This window comes from Chiroxiphia lanceolata, chromosome 5 (assembly GCF_009829145.1).
Source record: "Chiroxiphia lanceolata isolate bChiLan1 chromosome 5, bChiLan1.pri, whole genome shotgun sequence".
Classification (NCBI taxonomy): Eukaryota; Metazoa; Chordata; class Aves; order Passeriformes; family Pipridae; genus Chiroxiphia; species Chiroxiphia lanceolata.
Window position 1 is genome coordinate 68,046,196 of NC_045641.1, and position 21,873 is coordinate 68,068,068.

At 43.5% G+C, this 21,873-nt stretch overlaps 1 protein-coding gene across 1 annotated transcript; it reads left to right on the forward strand.

Annotated features, from left to right (window-relative positions):
• Positions 1–5,096: 5,096 nt before the first annotated feature.
• Positions 5,097–14,841, forward strand: LOC116786694 (aldo-keto reductase family 1 member B1-like). The gene is made up of 10 exons (XM_032687572.1): positions 5,097–5,237; positions 5,495–5,662; positions 6,177–6,293; positions 7,592–7,669; positions 7,998–8,120; positions 11,578–11,684; positions 11,833–11,914; positions 12,452–12,535; positions 13,396–13,478; positions 14,219–14,841. Exons 1-10 carry the CDS (start codon positions 5,172–5,174, stop codon positions 14,259–14,261), a joined length of 951 nt encoding a protein of 316 aa, XP_032543463.1. The 5' UTR covers positions 5,097–5,171; the 3' UTR covers positions 14,262–14,841.
• Positions 14,842–21,873: the final 7,032 nt, after the last annotated feature.

The window sequence follows — 21,873 nt, forward strand, 5'->3', positions numbered from 1 at the left end:
CTGAGAAAAGGGTTTTTACTACCTTAAAAAAAAATCCATAAGCAGAAAACACACAGGTGCGCAGTGGGCAGTATTTTTCCACAGGTTTTTCCTGGATTTTCCCTGGGACAGCACAGCCCCTCAGCACATTCTCCAGCGGGCACCAGAGGGCAGCCAGCTCGCAGCGACCCGCCTTGTCCCCTCCCCGCCGGCCACAGCCCCGGCGGTGCTGGAAACATTTCAGCTGTCACACACAACCCCGGGGTCTGCTGGCAAGGGAGGCTCAGCCCCTCGGTGCAGAGCCCAAATTGTTGGCCTCCCCACTGGCCCTGCCAGCCTCAGGGGCCAGTTTCCCTGGCAGCATCTACTGCTGTGAGCCCAGGGTACCTAGCTCAGGGATGATGGCCCATCTAGCTCCATCCATCTCCTCTGGCAGGTCCCTTCAGCCCAGTCACCCCATCCCACTGCTGCCCTGGCCCCACAGCCCCAGGGCTGCAGCTGGGGGCCCCAAGCCCTCCCACAGTGCTGCAGCATCGGGGGTTTGCTCACCCCTATAGTCCTATGCCCACCAACCCCTTCTGCCTCTCTCCCCCTGGCACATCCCAGCCTGGTGCAGGGACACATGTCCCAGCAACCCAGTGATAGCAGAGCCGAGTACCTGAGCTGCCCACACACCTCTACATGAATGGATACCCACTGTGGAGCCTTGTCTGGCACAGGGGACACATGGAGAGTAAGTCTCAAGGAATTGATCCCCAAATCTCCTTTCTACCTGACACTCAAATGCAAGACATTAAAACAATCAAGGCTCCTTTAACAACACCAGGTGAGATGAGGAGGTATTTGATTTTGTGGCTGTGTCACCTTTCTGTTTCCTACTACTGGGCAGGTAAACGAATGCATAATCTTAGACATTGCACTTGGGTTTCAAGGGAAAACAAGCACCTTAGGACCTTCTTTCCAAAAGTTCCACTTTCAATTCCTGAAAATGCAATACAAAATCCTTTGTTTTGCAGCTTCCTAAATGAAGCAAGCTCTAAACCCCTGAGCAATCCCCAGACTGAGGTAAGAGAGCTCTACTGAGATCAAATACACATTTTTATTGAACAATAAAGGTACAATGCTTACTATGATGCAGGGAGAGCCAAGAGTTTAGACCACTGTCTTTTCAGTGCATTACTTCTCCTGCATGAGTTACCCAGTGGCCATAGTGATTTCAGGGGTTTCCTTGTTCAAGCATGAATCATCCACCAGCTGCCACCCTCTCAGAAGTAAGCCCTTTCAGCATGGACCTCCTTCAAAGAGTGCACCCATGTTTCCAGCAGTGTTCCTGAGTCACAGCACTGTGGGCTTAAATTCTGGCATGAGACAGGGTGTTTATATCAGTTTCAGTGGTAGCTGGAATTGCTCCTGGCTGGTACTGAGTAGTTCATGGTCTGCTCAGGTCACCACTGCCATCCCCTGCTACCCTCTGCAATTTATGTTCTTTACATTCTACCCTTCACTTTAATTGAAAGATATATTAAGAATTGCTTTTACCCTTATACAAACTCCACCTTTAACATCATCACAATCTTAACATGTATTCATTATAAACTCCATCCCTGCAGACCAGTAGTTAACACCTCACCCATGTGAATGTAATATACATCACAAAGCCACCCCTTCCCCAGCAGTCCTGGTCTCTTTGAAGCCTCATTTGCAGCACATGGCAAGCCCCAGTGCACAGTCCCAACACAGCAGCACATTTCTCTATCCCATGCTTCACAGCCAAACCCTCCACGGATCCCCAGCTAGTGCTTCTGGATCCTACATGTGGAGACAGCACTACACCAGGCCACTGGGGCCCAGGTGTGGAGGAAGCATGTCTATCTCTTCCCAGTCACCTTACCACTCAGCAATGGTCCCCCCCAGGTCCCTCCTTTCTTCAGGTGTTTGCATACTGTCTGCACTCAGTCCTGGACATGTGCTGGCTGTGCCACTTCCCCCAGTGTGTATTGCCAGGATCAGGATCATGGCTCCTTCCACAGTCCTCATTACTCCAGTTTTGGGCCATGGCAGGGTATCACGCACAATCTCCAACAGCTCCTGTCCCAGGCAAAACAACCTCATCTCAGGGCAATCTAAGGTAATTTATTGCCAATTAACAAAAACTTTATTTCACCAATTCAGGTACTGGGGGGGAGGGAGGGAAGAACACAGAAGAACAAATCAGTAAATGCCTTTCTCCCCCTTTCTCCAGCCTCTGTTTAAGCCAAACACCAAACCCTGTCCTCCTCTCTGCTTCCCTTGTTTTCACCATAGGTTACATCCAGGCCATCCCAATCCCTCCCTGAAAGCAAGGGTGGCTCGGAGGGTGATGCCGGGTGCTTGATGCTTCCCTTCATCACTCCTGTGTCCTAGAGCTCCTGGGTGAGTGGGCTGCTGGCCCCAGGGCTGCTGCTGCCCTGCCTGGCAGGGGTGGCCCAGCTTGCAGGCCCCTCAGCAACTTGGCCCCTTTGGGGTGAGGTGCTGCCCTCCTTCTCACCTGCCAGGGGGACTGGGGAAACACATACACAGGTGCTTCCCATCTGCTGGAGCTCAGTCACACCAGATGGCAGCACCGGTTTCATAGCCATCCAGAACTGGTTCTGACCAGCCTGGGGCAGTTCATGGTTTCCTCCTGTCCAGGTTTCCCCTGAGGGGATAAACACACCCTTCCCACACAGTAACCACCACACGTGGATGGTAGGAGCACTTGCTCATCCTTGCCTATGGTCGGGGCTTATTATTTAAGCAGGTGGGATTAAAGAACAAATACTAGTGTGAAGACAAAAAGCCTCATCAGCTCTGAGAAGATGGGAGATCCACCAAGATATGCTCCTAGATTTATTTGAGTTCACAGTAAAAAATAGGCTGAGGTCTTCTATGGTCAGGGTTGGCCAAGCCCCTCAGATCTGCCTCCTGGCACCCAGATATTGAACTGGAGCCCCCCATAGAGCAAGATAAATCTCCCATTTAAAGACTCCATTTCCCAGAGATTCAAGCTTGAAACCTACATGCTCTCACCTCCAAACCCTGGTTTAAGCTATGCCTGTACATATTGGTACCTCTGAAGCTGCAGACACTCACAGCTCTCTTTCTCCCTCAGGAGTAGAGACTGATTGCACCTTGCAACTCTGTCACCTCCCTACTTTGTGCTTTTTCTGCAGGCCACTGGGTCTCTGGTAAAAACTACCTTCACAAGGACACACCCACTTCCATTATTTTGGGTCCTGTTCTCAGATGCCAAATACTGCTGTCTCCAAAGTCACAAATTGTGGTGAAATTACAGTAACTAAATGCAAAGTCAGAAAAACAAACTGAAAACTCGTGATACTACACATCCTGTTTCAGTGCAACATCTCACACGTGCATAAACAAAAAAACTCAAAAAAACCCCCGAAAAGGCAACAAAATCCTTCCTCCCCTGCACAGTTCCTCCTTGCCAGCTCAGTGTAAAGAAACAGTTGGCCATGTTATCAAGGACACAGTAGATAAGATTTAGCAGGCTGGCTGTCACACAGTGACACGTGCAGTACTTCTTCCTCTCTCAAGGCCCTGCCACCATGTGATGGCCCCTGCCACAGTGGAAAGCTGATTTCTTACAGCTGTGAGGGGAAAGGCTCCCACTCACAAAATACAGAACTTCCACCTGAAGCATCTTGTGACAAGATGGAAGCATGTCCCTGACAAGAAACCATCAGGGAAAAAACAAAACTAAATAGTAAGAGATAAGCACCAAGTTGTGTGCCAGGTAAAAACACATCCCATTCTGCCAGGGATGGCTGATGTGCTGACACTAAACAGGAAGAACATTAAAGAGGAAAACCAATTACCTTGCTCATTCTTGGTTAAATGGAGTAAAAAATATGAAGCTGCAGAGAGGAGGGAGGGGCACCCAGAGCAAACACTCGTACCTGAAGAAACTCTACATATGAATAAGCAGCAAAGCCTTCCAGGCAAGTCTGTTTTTTTCCACTGTGCTGTGACCTCTTCAGCAGAACAGCACATGCTTGTCTGCAAAAAAGTCAAAGCCAGTTTCTGATGTGAGGTCGCTGGCCACTACCACATATGATTACAACCATGCATTTTATTCTGAAATGTCCTCAGCACGTCCCTAAAGACAGAGGGACAATATGACCATTATGCCACTCATGAAAAAGTCACTGCTCCTCGACTGCAACTGTCAAAGCACTTTAAAAAAGTATTCCAAAACTAAAAATAAAGGTTTTTTTTTATTAAACTCACTATATCATAAACTACTGGAGACAGTAGCCCGGAGGAGGCTCAGGGAAGACCTCATCACTCTCTACAACTCCCTGACAGGAGGTTGTAGCCAGGTGGGGGTTGGTCTCTTCTCCCAGGCAGCTATCAGTAAGACAAGAGGGCATGGTCTTAATCTGTGCCAGGGGAGGTTTAGGTTAGATATTAAGAGGAAGTTCTTTACAGAGAGGGTAATCGGCCATTGGAATGGGCTGCCCAGGGAAGTGGTGGATTTACCATCCCTGGAGGTTTTTAAGATGAGACTGGATGTGGTACTTAGTGCTATGGTCTGGTAACCACGGCGGTGTTGGATCAAGGGTTGGACTTGATGATCTCAGAGGTCCCTTCCAACCCAGCTGATTCTATGATTCTACACTCCTAAGCCACAGTTCGCACTGGAAGCTGCATTTGTCCCACTTGGAGCAAAGAACAGGTTCTCCCGGCTCTCACAAGCCGGACACATCCGAGTTTTCTCCTGTCATTTCGCTGTTACCAGCACACAGGGCCATAAGACGTCGATAAGGGGGACCAGCCTAGGACACCATCCCCGCGGCAGCAAAGGGCTCAGCCCTTCCTTTCCCTGAGGCACACGATCCGCCAACAGCTCTTAGGGCGACAGCTCTATATCATGCCTCCTCTATCATCCCCATCCCGGGGATGTGACTCCAAAGGACCGAGGTGCCGCGGTGCGGCGGCACGACCGCGGGAGGGTCGCTGCAGCGCTGTGCCCGCAGAGCCATCCCCCATCACCCCTCCTCCCGCTCCGCCACCGCCCAGTCCCTGCGCTCCGGGGTTCGATTCCAGCCCCGCCCCGACAAGGCCGCGCCGGGGCGGGGCGGGCCGGGCCGGCCCATATTAATCGCGTTTGAACGCGGGGGCTGGGTCGTGTTAGTGGTGTTGGTGCGGTCATGGCCGCCTCTGTGCAGCTCAATACCGGGGCCAAGATGCCCATTCTGGGGCTGGGCACATGGAAGGTACCGGGGCTCTCCTTCGCCGGCGGCGGGGGGTGCGATGGGAGGGAAAGGAGCGCGGCCGGAGCGCGGCCCGGACCTTGCGGGCGCTGTCGTGACCCCGGCCGGGCCGCCGCCAGGGCCCCCTGCTTTGCTTTATTTTAATCGGAGGTTGCTTTCTTAATTTTATCTTACTGTGAGAAAGGCTTTCGGTAATACGTTGACTATAGTTTGTTTTGTTTGTTTGTTTGTTTTTTTGCCATCGCTTTTTTTTTTTTCAGTCCGAACCGGGGAAAGTAACAACTGCGGTGATGGCTGCTATCGACGCTGGATACCGTCACTTGGACTGTGCCTTTGTGTACCAAAATGAAAACGAAGTTGGGGAAGGGATCCAGAAAAAAATCAAAGAAGGTGTTGTGAAACGAGAGGACCTCTTTGTCGTCAGTAAGGTATGGATCTGGTGATATAGGATACCAGGAGACACCTTTTTTTCCCTGAGTAACCTCTGAGTTCTTTACTTTCCTGCTCTGGGATGCAGTATTCAGAACATCCCTTAGACCGTTCCTGAGACAAGCTTCTTACTTTACCTCATCCTGTATGGAGAATTATGCAGGGTATGTGTCACAAATGTAGGTGATGCTTTCAATTTTTCCTACCGTGAAGTTATGCTGTCCTTTTTCATCCGTTATCTGACCTTATAGTAGGTGGTTTTTAATTTAAGTCTTAATGAACAAAACAAGACTACTTCAGCTGTATACCAGGACATTGTGTGCTGCCACAGCACATGTTGTCCAGTATCACAGGCCAGTCCTGCTCACAGAGCAAATCCCCTGTGAAGAGCTATAGGATGACCCAGTTTCACATCACCTTCTGGACGGGACAGGCACTCTCCTGAACAGTACAGAAGGGTTCTGAGAGATTTAACCCAGGAGGTTATAGTGTGCCTTGGCATTTTGTTTCTAGCTGTGGTCCACGTTTCATGAGAAGCCTCTGGTGAAGGGAGCCTGCCAGAAGACTCTCGCTGCTCTAAAACTGGATTACCTGGATCTCTACCTCATTCACTGGCCTCTTGGTTTTAAGGTACAGTAACAGCAATGCCCTTGGCTTTGTCTGTTGTGATTGGCAGTTTATAACAGCTATATGGCTTTATAGCCTAGTGATTGCTCCAGCTTTACAGATCATCACGTGTCTGCTGTGTGCCAGCACTGCTCTGCTGTTCAGCTTTACTGTGGCCACGTGAGCCAGGCTGTTGATCCTTACCTTATCAAGGTTTATGCTTGCCTGGCACCTGCTGCCCTTTTGATCATGGAAGAGGTAGACCTTGAAGTAGGGATGGGTTTCCCTGCTGCAAGGAGAAGTTATATCTCTCTCCTTTTGATTATTGCCTGTGTTGCCTTTTATGAGTCCAAAGTATGCTCAGCTGACAGTGGTGTGGTTCCTTCTTTGTGCTATACTTTGCTGTCTTACAGAAGTTCTTTCCTCTGCATGTTACAGAGTCACATCATAAGAGATTGTTTCTGTCTTTAATCACTAAGTCTTTTAATACAGTACAGATTAAACTAACCTTTACTATAGATGCCTTAGTGTTTCATAGACCTTGGATTTCAAAAGTTCGAACTTTTTAGTTCCTAACTCTTTTACTGACTGCATGCGAAGGAACTGCTGTTGCAGTTTGAATTTGTCCAAGGTTAGTCTTTCAGTTAGAATCTTCTTTATGCTTCTGGCATAACTGTTCTTCATGGCATCTGTATTTTTAAAATGAGTTTTGTGTGGACAGAACTATCGCAGTGAAAATATGTTGTTGCGTAATAATGTATCAGTGGAAAATAACTGTTTTGAATGAAGTTGATACTTGGCATGTGGTCCTAACTGGGACACAGGCTGCTCTAACATTCTCTGTGCCAGCAAGTTAAACACTGAGTCTTCCCATGGAAGAGACCTGTCAGCAGATCTGGTCCAGTATAAGCTGAACATATTCCAGGTCCTAAGTGGGTCCTGATTTTGCATTCCAATAAAACACTTCAATACACCCAGATACAAACTGTGTATTTTTGTAAACTGGCTATAGTCCTACTTTCTGTAGTACAAGTGGAGACTTAAGTTTTGTCGTTTTGATTTTGATGAGCCACGAGGCAGACAGTGTCCACCTCAAGTACCTGTCCTTACTGGGTTGACTGCTAGCAAAAAAAAAGCCATAATACCATGTGAAAGCAAATGAAGACTGGAGACTAGATAGTGACTGTTAGCATCTAATAAATTAGTATAATAATAAGTATTACTTGTTCTGCAGTACAAATTTGTAGTATGTTCTTCAGCTGGTGTTAACCCAGCCTCCCAATAATAAATAGTGTTTCAAGCATTTTCTCCCTCACTGACAGGCAGGAGAGGAGCTGTTCCCCACAGATGACAAAGGCATACCTATCCCCAGCAACACAGATATTCTACAGACATGGGAGGTAAGTTTAGCTGCAGCATGAGAATAATGTGTTCTGGTCTTAGCAGTCTCTACCATGTTTTCATTACCTTCAGCAGTAAACTGTCTCTTGTGTTTAGATCTATTTGTAAGGGCTCACTGGTACAATAGTGATTTGTCGAGTATAATTTCATTACTTGCAACTTCTGACTTGCTGTGAATATCCCCAATCTCAAAGAATGAGTCTTTTGAACATTGGTGACAGGGACAAGGCACAAATACAAGAGTGCTCCATAAAGCCATATCAGGAAGAATGTGTTCTTCAGGCCCTGCCTTGTGTGCTAGAGGCTGATTTTGTTTTTTTCTGTTAGGCAATGGAAGAGCTGGTGGATGCTGGTCTGGTAAAAGCCATTGGAATCTCCAACTTCAACCATGAGCAGATTGAAAGAATCTTGAACAAGCCAGGACTGAAATACAAGCCTGCAAATAACCAGGTAAGCTGCAAAGTGACAGCAAGCAAATGTTTGGATGGTGGTGGTTTTTGTTGTATGGTGGTTTCTTGGTTTTTTTTAAGAATTACTAACATCTCGTTTTGAAATAAGGTTATAGAAAGAGATAATGGAGTATACACAGCATATTCTTTCAATCCCACCCTCCAACTGCTTGTGGATGTACAAGGTGCTGGTTTTTTGTGGATTTTCTGCACTGCTGTCTGGAAATCTGACAATGAGCAGCTCCAGAATTGCTTTTTGTAGATGCTGAAGCAGAGGGAACTCAGATGAGGTCTAAACACTTCCTTGATGCAGAGTAAAACTTGGTGTGTGTATATATAGAGAATTGAATGACCTCTTCATAACTCATCTGTGGAGAGGCCAGTTCCTGTTGCTGATGACTGAGGGAATTGATCAATAACATGCTTTATAGACCCCTCACAGACTTAATGAGGGTTAGGAGGAAGGAGGAACTCTAGTTGCAAGATAGGCCACAGAGTAGAAGTGTCCAGGTACATAAGCAACACTTGAATAAAATCTTAGGAAAATTCAGACTGCAGGAGACCTTGGGAGATAATCTCCTCTAATTCACAGCTCAGAGGAGCATCAGCTGTGAGATCAGACCAGCTTGTCCAGAGCTTTATCCATCTTGAAAAACTGCTGGAATGGAGACTGCACAGCTTCCCCAGGAGATGTGCTCTGCTGCCTGACCCCGTGCCTTGGTTGTGTGGTGGAGGGAAGGAGTTTTCCTATATCTGGTGTCAACCTCTCTTGTTTCACCCTGTGTCTCATGCCTTCCTCCACGCAGCACTGAAGAGCTTGGCTTGTCTTTGGATGACCTTCTTATAGGTACTGAAAACTGCTACTAGGAGGCCTGAAGCCTTCCGTTCTCCAGGCAGAACTAGCCCAGCTCACTCAGCCTTCCCCAGGACAGCAGGTTCTCCAGCCCTTAGCTATCCTGGTTTCCTCTGCTCAATTCATGGCAGTCTGTCAGTCTTTCTTCTACTGAGGGGGGGCTGGGAATGGGGGGAAAACTGGACACAGTATTATGAAGATAGTCTGACAAGTGTGAGTAGAGACGGATGATCACTTCACACAATGTACTGTCTGTGTTCCTGCTGCCAGGGCTCCCTGCTGGCTCATGTCCAGCTTAGCCTAATATGGTCCCCAGGCTGTTTCTAGCATACTTGCTTTGCAGGCAGTCAGGCTCCAGCCTATGTTCTTGCCAGGAGGCTTTTATTTCCCAGGTGCACGGCTTTGGGCTGTTCCTTCCCAGGTGCAGGTCTTCATGTGCAGCCTTAATGAATTCCTTGAGGTTTTTATTTGTTTGTTCTTCCTGCCTGAGTGGGTCCCTCTGAAATGGCATCCCTGCCCTCGTGTGTATTGGCTGGTCATTCCCCAGTTTGGTGGTGCCTTCAAGTTTGACACGATTGTAGCATGGCACAGGTTGTTAAAGAGGACAGGTCCCAGGATAGTCTAACTAGTCTTGACCTTGATTACTGTGGTGTTTGAAGGACTGCAGTCCCAGTTATTGATACCTCATTGCTAGAACTGGGTAATTTATTGTGGCAGCTTGAACATGTGTACTGAAAAGGGGGTTTGACACCTTTTTTTCAGAAAGCTTAATAGGAGTGTTCTCTGGAAGTCTATTCAACATAAAACTGAAATGTTCTGACGAACAAAAGAAATGATTCTCTGATATGTCTTTTCATTATCGGTGCCAATGTACTTTTAGAAAACTTACTGTAAGTTTTATGATGCCTTTCAACCTCTGCCACACTTCATTGCCACTGTTGCTGTGTAATAATGACCCTGGTCTCTTGCACAGAGGTCACTGATCTTGGACCTCTCCCACTTGCAAATGTTCTCAAGCTCTGATTACTATAAGCAAGTTTAGCCCAGAGCAAGAGATCTTTGGTCTGTGTCCTTCATGATTTATTGCTTCTGGAAAAAAATGCTTGCAAGCCTGAAAGCTTGTCTGTTACTAACACTTATCAGTTGGCCTAGTAGTGATAGTGCTTCCTTGAAAACACTTTCTCTGTGCAGATATTTGACATGTAATCTACTATCTTCATGTCATTCCCATTCTTAATTTCAATGCAATTGGGATGTGTGTTGGTTTCATTTGTAGTGAGAAATTAATTTGACAAGGTAGTAATTACATTACAATGATACTAGTACTTAATTCAGTAAGGAACTCTGACTCTTAAGTACACACACAGAGAGCGTGGATTGCAACATCTTAAGATGATTGTTTAAATGGACATCATAGGCTTTTCATCCTGGTTCAAATCTAATACTAGCTCAGAAGTTTTTCAGTGTGAGTGCCAGTGAGGATGACTTTGCCTTACTTATGTCATATAAATTCTGCCTGTTGAATACTCTTGAGTAACTGTCTTTCTGGAGCTGCAGAAGCTAAATAAACCTGTCCCAAAAACTGAGCTACATGTTCTGTTTAATATTCCAGCATGTCTCAGAAGGGAAACAGGCATACAGGCTTCTGATAATAGCAAGCAGCCAGAACCACAAATAAAGTGCTTGAGGCTGTAAACTGATCCTATGTTTTGCACTCTTGTTTCACCTGCCAGCAGCACAAGTGTCTAGGGACCTCCCTCAGAGTGCAGCTGCAGGAGTCTCGAATGGCAGCGTCATCAAAATGGTTCTTGATGTTGTCTGCTGAAAGCAAAGTAGTACTCCCTGGTGTGAAAACTATCCTGAAAGTCCCTCTGTGCAAAGTATCGAATATTCATGTTCATTCACTGCCTCCTGACACATGAGTAGTTTCTGTTCCATACTGCATATCTGTGCATTCGCTTGTCAGAACACAGATCCACTGTTAAGGAGTCTGTGTTCTGTTGTGTAGTTATTCTTGTGGAAATTCATGTGAAGTACCCATGCATTTATAAAAAGTCTGTAATGGACAGTGGGTTGAAGGTCTAAAATCTGTAGCAGGTAGCCATTCTCACTATTTGCAGACTGGAGGTGTTCAGTGGTGAGTATTGACACAAAGCAAACAAAACCAAATTAAACAATACTATCATTGAAGTTAATATGGTAGCTGTAAAAAAAAAAAAAATGTTATGGCATGTTTAATTAAGGATTAAAAGAGAACTTTATACTTCCTGGTCTGTAATCCTGTTGCTGTGATTTTACTGTTCTCCTGTGTGTGCATTTTATTGAATTGTCTCATTGAAGCAATTATGTAGTTGGTCATTCCATGTGTTGGAGATGATCTGCATCAGCAAAGTTATAAGGAGTTTTTATACAGTCCTTGAACCCTTCATTGCAAGGAGAACTACAAATGGTAGAAAAGGGGTGGTGGCATAAGAAAACAAAGGCTGCATGATACTGTGTAGAGACTCTAAGGTAAAACAAAAATTAGCCTTTGATTAAAAACTAATTCCTGGAACATGTTAAAGCAGTTAAGTCACTGTCAATCTCTATACTTCTATGTTGCCAGGTTGAATGTCATCCATACCTTACCCAGGAGAAGCTGATTAAGTACTGCCAATCCAAAGGGATTTCTGTGACAGCATACAGTCCCCTTGGCTCTCCTGACAGACCATGGTAAGATTGCTTTGGAAGGAAGGTAGTGTGGATTATGCTTGAAGCACTGAGACTACATGTGCAGCATTAATGGTTTGTTCAGGTACAGATCTCTGCTAGGTTGGATCTATGGAGATTTCTTGCCATTCATCTTCTTTCCTTTGTGTAGGGCTAAACCAGAGGATCCTTCCCTTCTGGATGACCCCAAGATCAAAGAGATTGCAGCCAAGCACAACAAAACCCCAGCACAGGTGAGTAGGTGCCAGAGTACTGCTCCCTGTAGCACAGCATAAAGGACAGTTAATGACAATGTAAAGGACAGGTTGGTTTTTCTTTCCCTGTCACGTGTGGTGTTAAGTAGCAATGCAGGTGTGTTTACTGTGAGGCCTTCAGTGCACACTTGCAAAGGCACTCTGACCATCACAAGGAAGATGTTGTTGACCCATCTTCAAGGCTGTTGCTGTGCTTCAGCCTTCCCATCTCAAGTCCTGTTGCAGAGAAGTGAACACTTGAATAGCCTACTAAAAGTCTTGGTGGGAAGGAAAGAAACTGAGTATTGCTAAACTGCATGGCAGAGGAGAAAGGAGACCTATGTGGGGCTCCACCACTTCTCTATTTGCACTTCAGAAGGTGCTGCTTAGAATTCAGGTATGACTTGAAATGCAGCTCCAAGTAATGGGTTAATTCTGCTGAATTGTACTGTTTACATCAAATGACTGCTGGAACAGATTCTGCTTGCCTAGAACAAGAACCCTCCTCTCTCTGATGCAGTGATATGCCTCTTGCAGGTTCTCATTCGGTTCCACATCCAGAGAAATGTGATTGTGATTCCCAAGTCTGTCACACCGCAGCGCATTGTGGAGAACTTCCAGGTGAGGGATTAGGAGTGAGCTGGGTGCTGCCCTTCAGGGACAGCACAGCTTCTCCCTGCAGAGCAGACACAGATCCTTTCTCACCCTTCCCAACTGATACTTTAACAAGAGGACTGGGCTTTTTCTCTCCATTGTCTAATGAGGACTGAATTTAAGATTACAGTTGGAGAACAGGGCTGAACAAAGCTTTTGGAAACACTGTCCTGGTGATCTGAGCAGTCACGTTACACGATGCTTCCTGTTCTATTTCATGTGAATGAGTCATCTGACAGCTTGTTTGGGGACTGAATGCAGTAGCACACCACAAAAGACTTCTGTAGAACAAGCATTGTTAAGAAAATGGTTCATGGATACCAGGACTATGTTGCTGCTTTTGATTCAGTGATCTTGGACTGAAACCAGTATTAGGATTTTGCTTCCGAATGCTTAGTTGCATTCAGTGGAATATTGAAGTCTTGCAGCTGTTTCTCTGGAATAGGACAGAAGGATACATCTTTCACAGATGGAGGATGGAGGCATTGTGCAACACTTCAGTGCTCTCCAAACTTCTTAAAATAACTGGTGCATGTGACTGCAGCTTGATTTTTTTTTTTTTTATTTATTTATTTTTTTTTTTAATTCTTACCTCTCCCTGCCCACCTCTCTCCAGAGGAGTCTCAGAAATCCAGAGAGCTGTCTCTTTCCTTTCTCTTCATGAAACAATCACTTTTTATAACAAGCATTCTACACTGTGGACTTGTTCTTTAATATTGTGATTTTTTGTGTTGTTTGTTTGTTTTGTTTGTTTGTTCTGTTGGTTTTTTTTTTCTTACAAGCACTGATTTGTCAAAGAGGTCATTTTCATCTTTTTCTCTTATTAGGTGTTTGACTTTGAATTGACTAAAGAGGAGATGGCAACTATTCTCAGCTTTAATAGAAACTGGAGAGCCTGTGCAATGATGATGTAAGTAACAGCTTAAAGAAAAGAAACTGTCAAGTAATCACATAGTTCAGTATATGAAGTTATAGATAGTAGGCTTAATTTAAATTCACAATATACAAACTCAGTTTCCAAAGGGGTCATCCTCAAAATAACTTTCCAGAGTAAGATTTTTCAGTGTTCATTTTGTGAACCAAAACATGGTGAGCATAGACCAAACCTCATTTTCAGTTCGGTCTCCAAGAAGCTTTTAATAGCTGGAATTGCAACAGGAAGCTTCTTATTCATATTGGAGAAATGAGCATGATGCAGGCTTAAATTCTTGATTAACTTTGCTTGTGGTATTTTGTCTTTATGCCATGACCCCTAAGCATGTTACAAAACCTGTATGTTGTTCAGGAGCTGAGAAAGTGGACGAACACTCAGAAAGCAACAGGAGGATTTATGACTTGAAAGCCTAGAGCCAGATAGGAAATCTTTGTTGGAAGGCTGCAAAAAAAGGTCCTCTGTCAGTAAACAGCAAAATTCTGAGTTAGTTGTCTGCAAAGCAGCTAGGTCACATCACCTGAGGTGCTTGGAGCCCAAGCTACAGAAGGCACTCAAAATCTTTTTGTTTGCAAACACAGTTGTCACCAAGGAAAACAGAGGAACTGGCTCTGCTTTTATAGGGTTCATCTCCCCCCGTGGTGGTTCTTTGAAGTGGTTACAGCTGCATATAATGTCTTTCAGGCATGAGATAATCTTTGCTTTTTCATTTCCTCCAGGTGCAAAAATCACAAGGGCTACCCTTTCAATGCGGAATACTGAAGATGGTTTCCTGCCTTTCTCCAAGTTCTCAGATATGCTTCTACTGTTGCCTTTGATTTGTCTATGTAGCTTTTTCACTGCATCAGACACCCTTCCACACCCCTAATGTTTTTCCTTTTCTTTCCCTACAAAGATGCAGTATATGTACTCAGTGACTTTGTGCTGTTTTCTTTTTTTTGGAAGAAGGAAATGCTAAACTAGTTCTGAAGAGCACACTGTGTGGACTAGTAGATTGTCTTTGCCAAACAGCATGTCTGGAATTGGTAAGCAGAGAATATTGAGCAAGCTTGAAAAAACAATCACTTTTATTTTGGAATTCTGTGAATTAGAGCTAGTGCCTATTGTTTTCTGGGAGGACGAGGATATTGGCAGATGTTACATAATGAGATCTGCTTTTTTTCTGATTACTTTTGGGTTTGGTTTGGTTTCTTTGTAAAACTCCATGGAAGTACAAGTTGATTTTGAAGTGTACAGCAGTTTCTACATGGGGTAGCTCTTCAAAAAGTGTATAGATCCTGGTTTCTTGGTGATATAAATGCTGATTTTGCTTATAATAAAATAGTTTCATTACTGTGTGTAATGAGATGGTTATTTCAGCAATGCTCAAGTGATAGTAGTGCTGGAGTAGCTGGGTTGTATCAGCTGTCTCTAGAGATTACATGAAAGCAAGGAAAATTATCCCTCACAAAATCATCTGGTGTCAATGTTAACTCCCTGTGTATGACAGCTGTCTGCTGGTACATGTAGAACACCTGAGTGTGATGAACTTGTGACCAATGAGTCTGTTTGAGCATCTCTTTAAACAGAGCTGGTTTGGTGTGTCTGACAACTAATACACTAATGTTTAATTCAGCTTATATTTTACTGAAGTGATAGTATACTTTGGCTAGTAGAAAACTTACTCCATTGAAGACTTGAAGCCTATACAGCAACCCATGGGATTGTTTTAATAAGCAGTAGAAACCTTGCCCCCTCTGGTAGGCAGCACATAGTACAGGAAGGAATTCTGTGCTTGCACAAGGTACCATTGGCAAATATAGTGAAAATGGGTTTCTAAGAAAATCCTGTATCATGATCTTGCAAATTGGAAAATTAATGCTTTGTTCTGGGAGCACAGAAAAATACACTTATACTGGTTTGGTTTTTTTTTTTTTTTTTTTTGGTATGTGAGGTGTGTTTGTCCCTGAGAGCTCTTTATGATTTTCATAATACTTGTAGGTAGTGGCTTTAAAATTGTTTCTGTGTGAGAGCTGCTTCAAACTATTCACAAAATGTATTTGGGCCCTGGTAAAAGCAGTGACTAGTGTTGGGTGATATTCTTCCATGTTCCTGTAGGGGTTTTTTTTTGTTGGTTTTTTTTTTTTTTCCTGATATCTGAGTAGATCTGGAGTATGAATAGTTCTCTGAAGGAAGTTGTGTAGGCTTGGCAGAAAGAGGGTTCTTTCTGAAGACCCTGGATGAAGGGAGACACCAGAACTATTAGTGCATAACAAATCTAAATGGTAAATGTAAGGTAGGATTCTGATTGCATAACTGCATAGTGCACCTTAAAGTGAACTCAGACAGGTTAAAATGTAACATGAAGGGAGTTGTTCTGCAACTATTTGTGAAATAGGTGGTTTGTTTCCTGGTACTGATAAAAAGGTATTAAGGAGTCATACTAATTTAAAATTTTTCTTTCTGATAAATACTAAACCATTACATTGAGAGCATATTCTGTAATCTCAAAATGCTTCTTTTAAATCATTCCACTATCACTGAGACCAGATTGAACATTTTTGGTTGCAGTACTTTACAACAGACCAAACAGAAAAGATTGAATTAACTTAAAACATGAGGAGGAGAGAATTGGTATCTGATTCCAAGCAATATTCTCTTCCAATGCTGATTCTTCTGATATAAATTGATTATAATCACTTTAAATTCTGGGCTTTAAAGCAAATACTAAAAGCTTCAGCTCTCAAAGTGGTTTTTGTGTGTCTCTAATGTGATAAGCAAAAGCCCAAGGGCCTTTAAAAAAAACCAGAATGGCTGATGTTCTTTGCTTAGTCCAAGCTGTGAGAGAAAACTATTTGGGGCAATGTTGAATGGCTGGGAAATAACACTTTTGTGACAAGTGTGTTCTGGCAAGTTAACATTGAAGGTCAGGATTTCTAAAACAGTACCTCAGGTTCTGTTAGTTTCCTCTGTTTTCATTTCACTGTAACTTTTTATGAAAGTTTGTGCCTGAAATTTTCCATTCTCAAAGTAGGAATCTTACTGGAGATGACTTTACTGGAGAGACTGCTCTGCAGCAGAAGGGAGACTGCCTAGCACTGAGTGGAGTGGTATTGTAACAGGCTCTCTCTGTATTTCTCTGGATGACTTAGCAGAGAGGAATTTGGAAAGGGTCATTCTGGGACACAGTGCAGCACTTAACCGGCAGAGGGCTTGGATCCCGGTGAAATGTGGGAGTGGGAATAGAGGGAAAATAGAGAAGCATCTGAGTGAAGGAGAAGCAATGCACAAGCTTGAACAGAAAGCAGGCTGTTGTCAGAAAGCACGGGAAGGGAGTGATAGAAAACCCTGTCACCCATAGTGTTTTTGGATTGCTTCTTCAAGGGCAGATATAATTAAATAGAGGAAGAGGCAGACTAGGCTGTGGCCAAGTCTTCATTTATTTTAGGTTCATCTGGGAATTGCTATGGTAAAATAAATGTCTGTTGTGCCCCCATGTTGTACCACACTCTCTACCTACAAGAGCAGAGATTTCCTTTCATCTCCTAAAAGGTGAAGTGGAAAGATCAAACAGTTAGATATCCGGAGCTTAACATTCCTGCTAACTGAGCTCTTCCTGCCTAGAACTGTTCACAGCATTTGTTTTTGTATTGTGATTTGACAGATCTCTGGGTACCTGATCAAAGAAATTAAGGACAAATACAGTCTTGTAGCTCTTCCAATGAAAAGTGGCTGTGTTTTGTTTTGTGTTTTTAATTTAAGAACTTGTAGTTCAGCCCCACCTTGACAGCCTTTTCCCAGACGTTCTCAGGGCTCTGCTGCAGCAGCTGAGCTGCTGTGATACTGGAGCACACCCTGTGAAGAGGATTTCCAGTGTACAGGGAAGATTAAGAGCAGGAAACAGAAAAATTACGTTCCTGGGACTGGTAGAGTCAGTACTAGTACAAAAATTGTTTCAAGTCCACCTGCACTCATTGCTCCAAATGATATTAGATTAGCAGGCCTTTATTTTGTGTTAAAAGAAAATGGCTCTGACAGAACAGATCCATTTCCATGGTAGCAAACAATGATGGTGAACTGATTTATCAGTGAAAATGGGTAGAGAAATTTAGCCATTACCTCATTGGAGAAGGCAAGATGCTGTTTTTGGAAATTTTTGGGGATAGTAGGGGAGAATACAAGAAGTATCTAGAATTGACATCTTGCTGGTCGAAGGTAGGATAGCACAAATAATCTGACAGGCACAGTATGTTTCAGGTTGCAGTTGATGTTCCTTTGAGAGAAAATGGCCTGACTTCTGGTATTGGAGCACAGATAGCCAAGCCTGCCCGACTGGAATCACTTTTTGATACTCTGTAACTTGATGTTTGTTTCCCTCTGGGAAAGGGAGATAGGATCTCTCCTCTTGCTGAGCTCACAAGACTGACACAAGTGTGTGTCGTAGCATTTTGTGCAGAGTTGTGATATCTGGGGCACAGGAAACTACATTATTCAAAATGGGAAAATAAAATTCTGTATGTGGATTTTTTAATCTATATTCACTGTGTTGAAGATACAGTTAGAAATCTGGCGTCTTTTGCTTAATTGGGGCACAGAACAGTTGACTTGGGACAAATTATTTTCTTTTAAATCATTTAATAATCCCCTAGTTTGTCATCTATAAACTGTCAGTAATTATTTGTCATGCCTCCATCTGCCTTGTCCTTGGCCACTTAAAAGTACAGAGCCCTGCCTTATTCTGGCAGTACCTTGCTTATTTGGGCTGTGAGGGAACTCTTAAAACTCTTTAATAGGCCACTTTGCTCTTGCATTTTAACTTGTTAAAGTGCATGGTACAGGACCACTAGTACAAACATCTGCAAAACTCCATCTTTTTTCCAAATCCTTAAGAAAAAATTAAAAAAGCTGAATGTAGAATCAAGCTTTTCTGAGCAGAAATAGGCCTGATTACAAGCCAGCTGATAGTTGCTCATAAGAGCAGCTGCATTGAATCAGATTAAGTATACACACATTGTAGCATCTTGTCTCCAGCTGTGGTCAAAATAAGTTGCTGAAGATGAGTAAGTTGAGCACTACAGTAGTGTGTTCTTTAAATATTCTAACAGCAGTTTGAGATCTTTTGTGTTTAACAGCCACCAGTTAACTCTTTCCTGTTCAGTTAACTTCTGAATCTGTTTTATACCAAGGGAATGGTACTTTACTCTCACATGTTGTCAAGAATTGCCATTTGTTTTGGGCTTGTCTGCTGCTAGATTCATTTGATGCTGCTGGTTTTTACAGATAGATGCCAACTGGTCTACTTCCAGTCATGCTTTCCAAGCTGCCCCACATTTGATAAGCTTATGGCACAGCTCCCTGCACTTGTGTCAGGTCAAGGAAAGTCTTGGTTTCCTTAGTGACCACCTATATAAATTATTCCTAGGCCATTGATTATCCTGGTCGGTCTTCTGTAAATCTGTAAGATACAAAGGAAGGCTTTGTACAAGTACTACTTGTCCAGGAGTGCATGCAAAAACTTCATGAAATAGGTCTGTATTTTACTGTTTCTTTTCCTTCTCATTCTATGTGCTTTTAGATGATACTGACCTCAATATGAGAGAGCTTGGAATTCTGGTAGATGGAAACCCTGAGCAGCAATGATAAGCAAAGAGTTTTGGGTTTAACCTATTGTTCATTGCCTACATTATCCTGTTTTCCCTCTAAAACATGGACGTAACACTTTACTTTTTTTTCACCCAGTCCCTTTGGAACTTTACATGAGGCTTAATTCTACCAGAATGCATGAACTCCACAATCAAAAGCTCAAGTCACGGGACAATGTGTTTGTAATACAAAAACAAAATGCCAGGCTAAGGTGTTTTCATTTTACTGGGTTCAGTCCAGTGGCACAGATAATCTCACTGCTCGCTAGGAAGGATGTATGTCTGGGTTTGGTATAAGCACTGCTGCATAGCTGATGGAAACTGAAAATTGTTTGGGGATACTATAAACCTCTTACTATAGTTCTGACAGTAAGTCAGAACTGAGGGAAGTAGGCACAGAGGAATAGAAGCTGCTAGTCCTTCAAGGAACTTGCTCTGCTCCTAGAACTGGTCATGGTGACTTTAGCTTTATGCTGCATACATGACACTGAGACAATATTCATGTTCTTTTCTTGAGGCATATTGTTTGTAGCGTGGCATGTTCACTCTTGGCTTCAAGAGATGGCCTTGGCATTTTTAGATCTATGAAGTACTAGACCCTGCTGGTATCTGCTCCTCATTTTAGACATTCATTCTACCTGAGGATTAAGTAATGGCAAATGTGCCATGGGCCACTGAAAAATACATGGGGACAGATTTGTCACTGCCTTGAGGCTTCCTCGATAGCCTCATGCAGTTAAATTAGTTACAGCCACACAAAGGGAGTGGGTTAAATGGCCATCAGTGTACTTATTCTTGCTTATTATCACAGGGTTCTGATGGATCTGAAGATGGACACTAGAAAGTTTCCAGTACTTGTCAGTGTGGCAACACCTTTGCTGCTGGTCCCTGCCCTGACAGAACTAAGCTCTTCAGAAGACAGTTGTAGCTTGTCCCTTCTCTTCTGCTGCAGTGATCTGACCAGCAAAACACTTGTTTTTCTTTAGTCAACAGAAGAGCAGTTACACAGCAGTAAAAGAAACTCAAGTTTCTAGCCTGTCATGGCAGTTTTTATTTTCTTAATAAGTAGGTTCTATGTAAAGTCTGAACTCGCAAAAAAACATGAAAGGCTGGAAGATTTTGGAATCCACAAAACTGCATACAACAGAGGTCGTGCTTTGTAGTGTTCTCTCTACAGGTAGCAGATGCAGTTGGAGCAGTGCCCTTGTGGGACATGTACTGGGATAGGGGAAGGGGTGAAGCTGGCCCATGTGCTTCCTGAGCAGCTGATGGCAGCAGGCCTGCTGCTGTGGTAGCTGTGAGGCAGCAACACTCTGCTGGAAAAGGCACACTGTAAATAGGGCTGCAGCTCTGCTGCAGAATAGAAGGCACTTTTATTCCCCAGTAACTGACACCACCCAAATTCTTCTCCTTATACCTTCGTTGAAGTCTCTGCAGCTGAAAAAGATCTATTGTCTCTAAAACAAACGCACAATCTCTGGCTTCTAACTTGTTTTGAATTTTTTACTATTATACGGCTGCTGTGATCATCTAGTCTGACTTCCTGCCTACCACAGTCTATAAACATCCTGTAAATAGCTTCAAGTCTGATAGCTGTGATTAAATTGGAATGTTGTTAGAAAATTCCTATGAAGTAGCAAATATGTCAAGATAAGCTGCACACTACAGCCTTAAATGGGTTTTGCTCCTACTACTGCAGCTTAACAACCTGACCACAGGCTCAATGCCTAGAAGCAAATCACCTTCCATATAGTACATTTTCTAACTGCATCTAGAATGATATCCTGGAACTGATCTTTTCAGTGTAGCATGTTCAGGAGGAAAAAACCACCAGAGAATACCTGTTACAGGCACCTTGCTGTCCATAGCACTGCACTACAACTGTTTGGTGTCAATTCCTGATACATTTTTCAGAGCTGTTTCTTTAGAAGAGTTGCTGTAAGAAATCCAGTTTGATGGGAATTGCTTTGCTGTTTCTAGGGCACCTGTTATTCAAACAACTTGCAGAAGTCGAAAGTAGCTCAGAGATAGGTTATTTCCTTTATTAACTACAAAGAAAATCGGTTGGGAAAGGATATCCATGAAGTGTGTATCCTAACTGTGAACCTTAATTACACAATTGTCCTTCCTCTCTGCAGGCAGTGCTGATTCACATTGTTCTGCTGGGCTGGAAGAGCCTAAAGCATGTACAGGAGTTTTGAGTCATGTGCAAGAGTTCAAGAGCAAGAATTCTTGATTAACAGATGCCTCATTAAAACACATAGGCTGCAGCAGCACTGACTTTTTTTTGTTTTACCAGAGAAAACAGCATCCCTTGGCATCCTTTGAGTCAAAACACAAGCAAACAGTATCTAGGGAGCACAGGAGAGCAAAAATCTATGAGTGGCTTTTATGAAGCTGCCCAACTTTTGTGCTTGTTAAATGTGACAGTTGCCAAACAAAATAATTCCTGTGTCTCCTTTATCAGACTTTGGATGTGCTGGGAGACATTCACAGTCTTAACTGCAGCCACTCTACTGATAAAGGCAGTATTTATGTACTCTTGATGATACTAGAAACCAAACATACAAATCTCCTGCTAGTTTATTAGTTTTTAGCAGTTCATAAATATAAAACCTCATTAAGAGAAGGGCTCCTGAATCATAATTAAGTGATGTCTTCCAAAGAGTTTTCAGTCTGTTACAGTGAAATTACTGAACTAAGAATCTCAAGTAGCATATTGTCTTATCTCATAAAGATCTTTTGATGTTGAA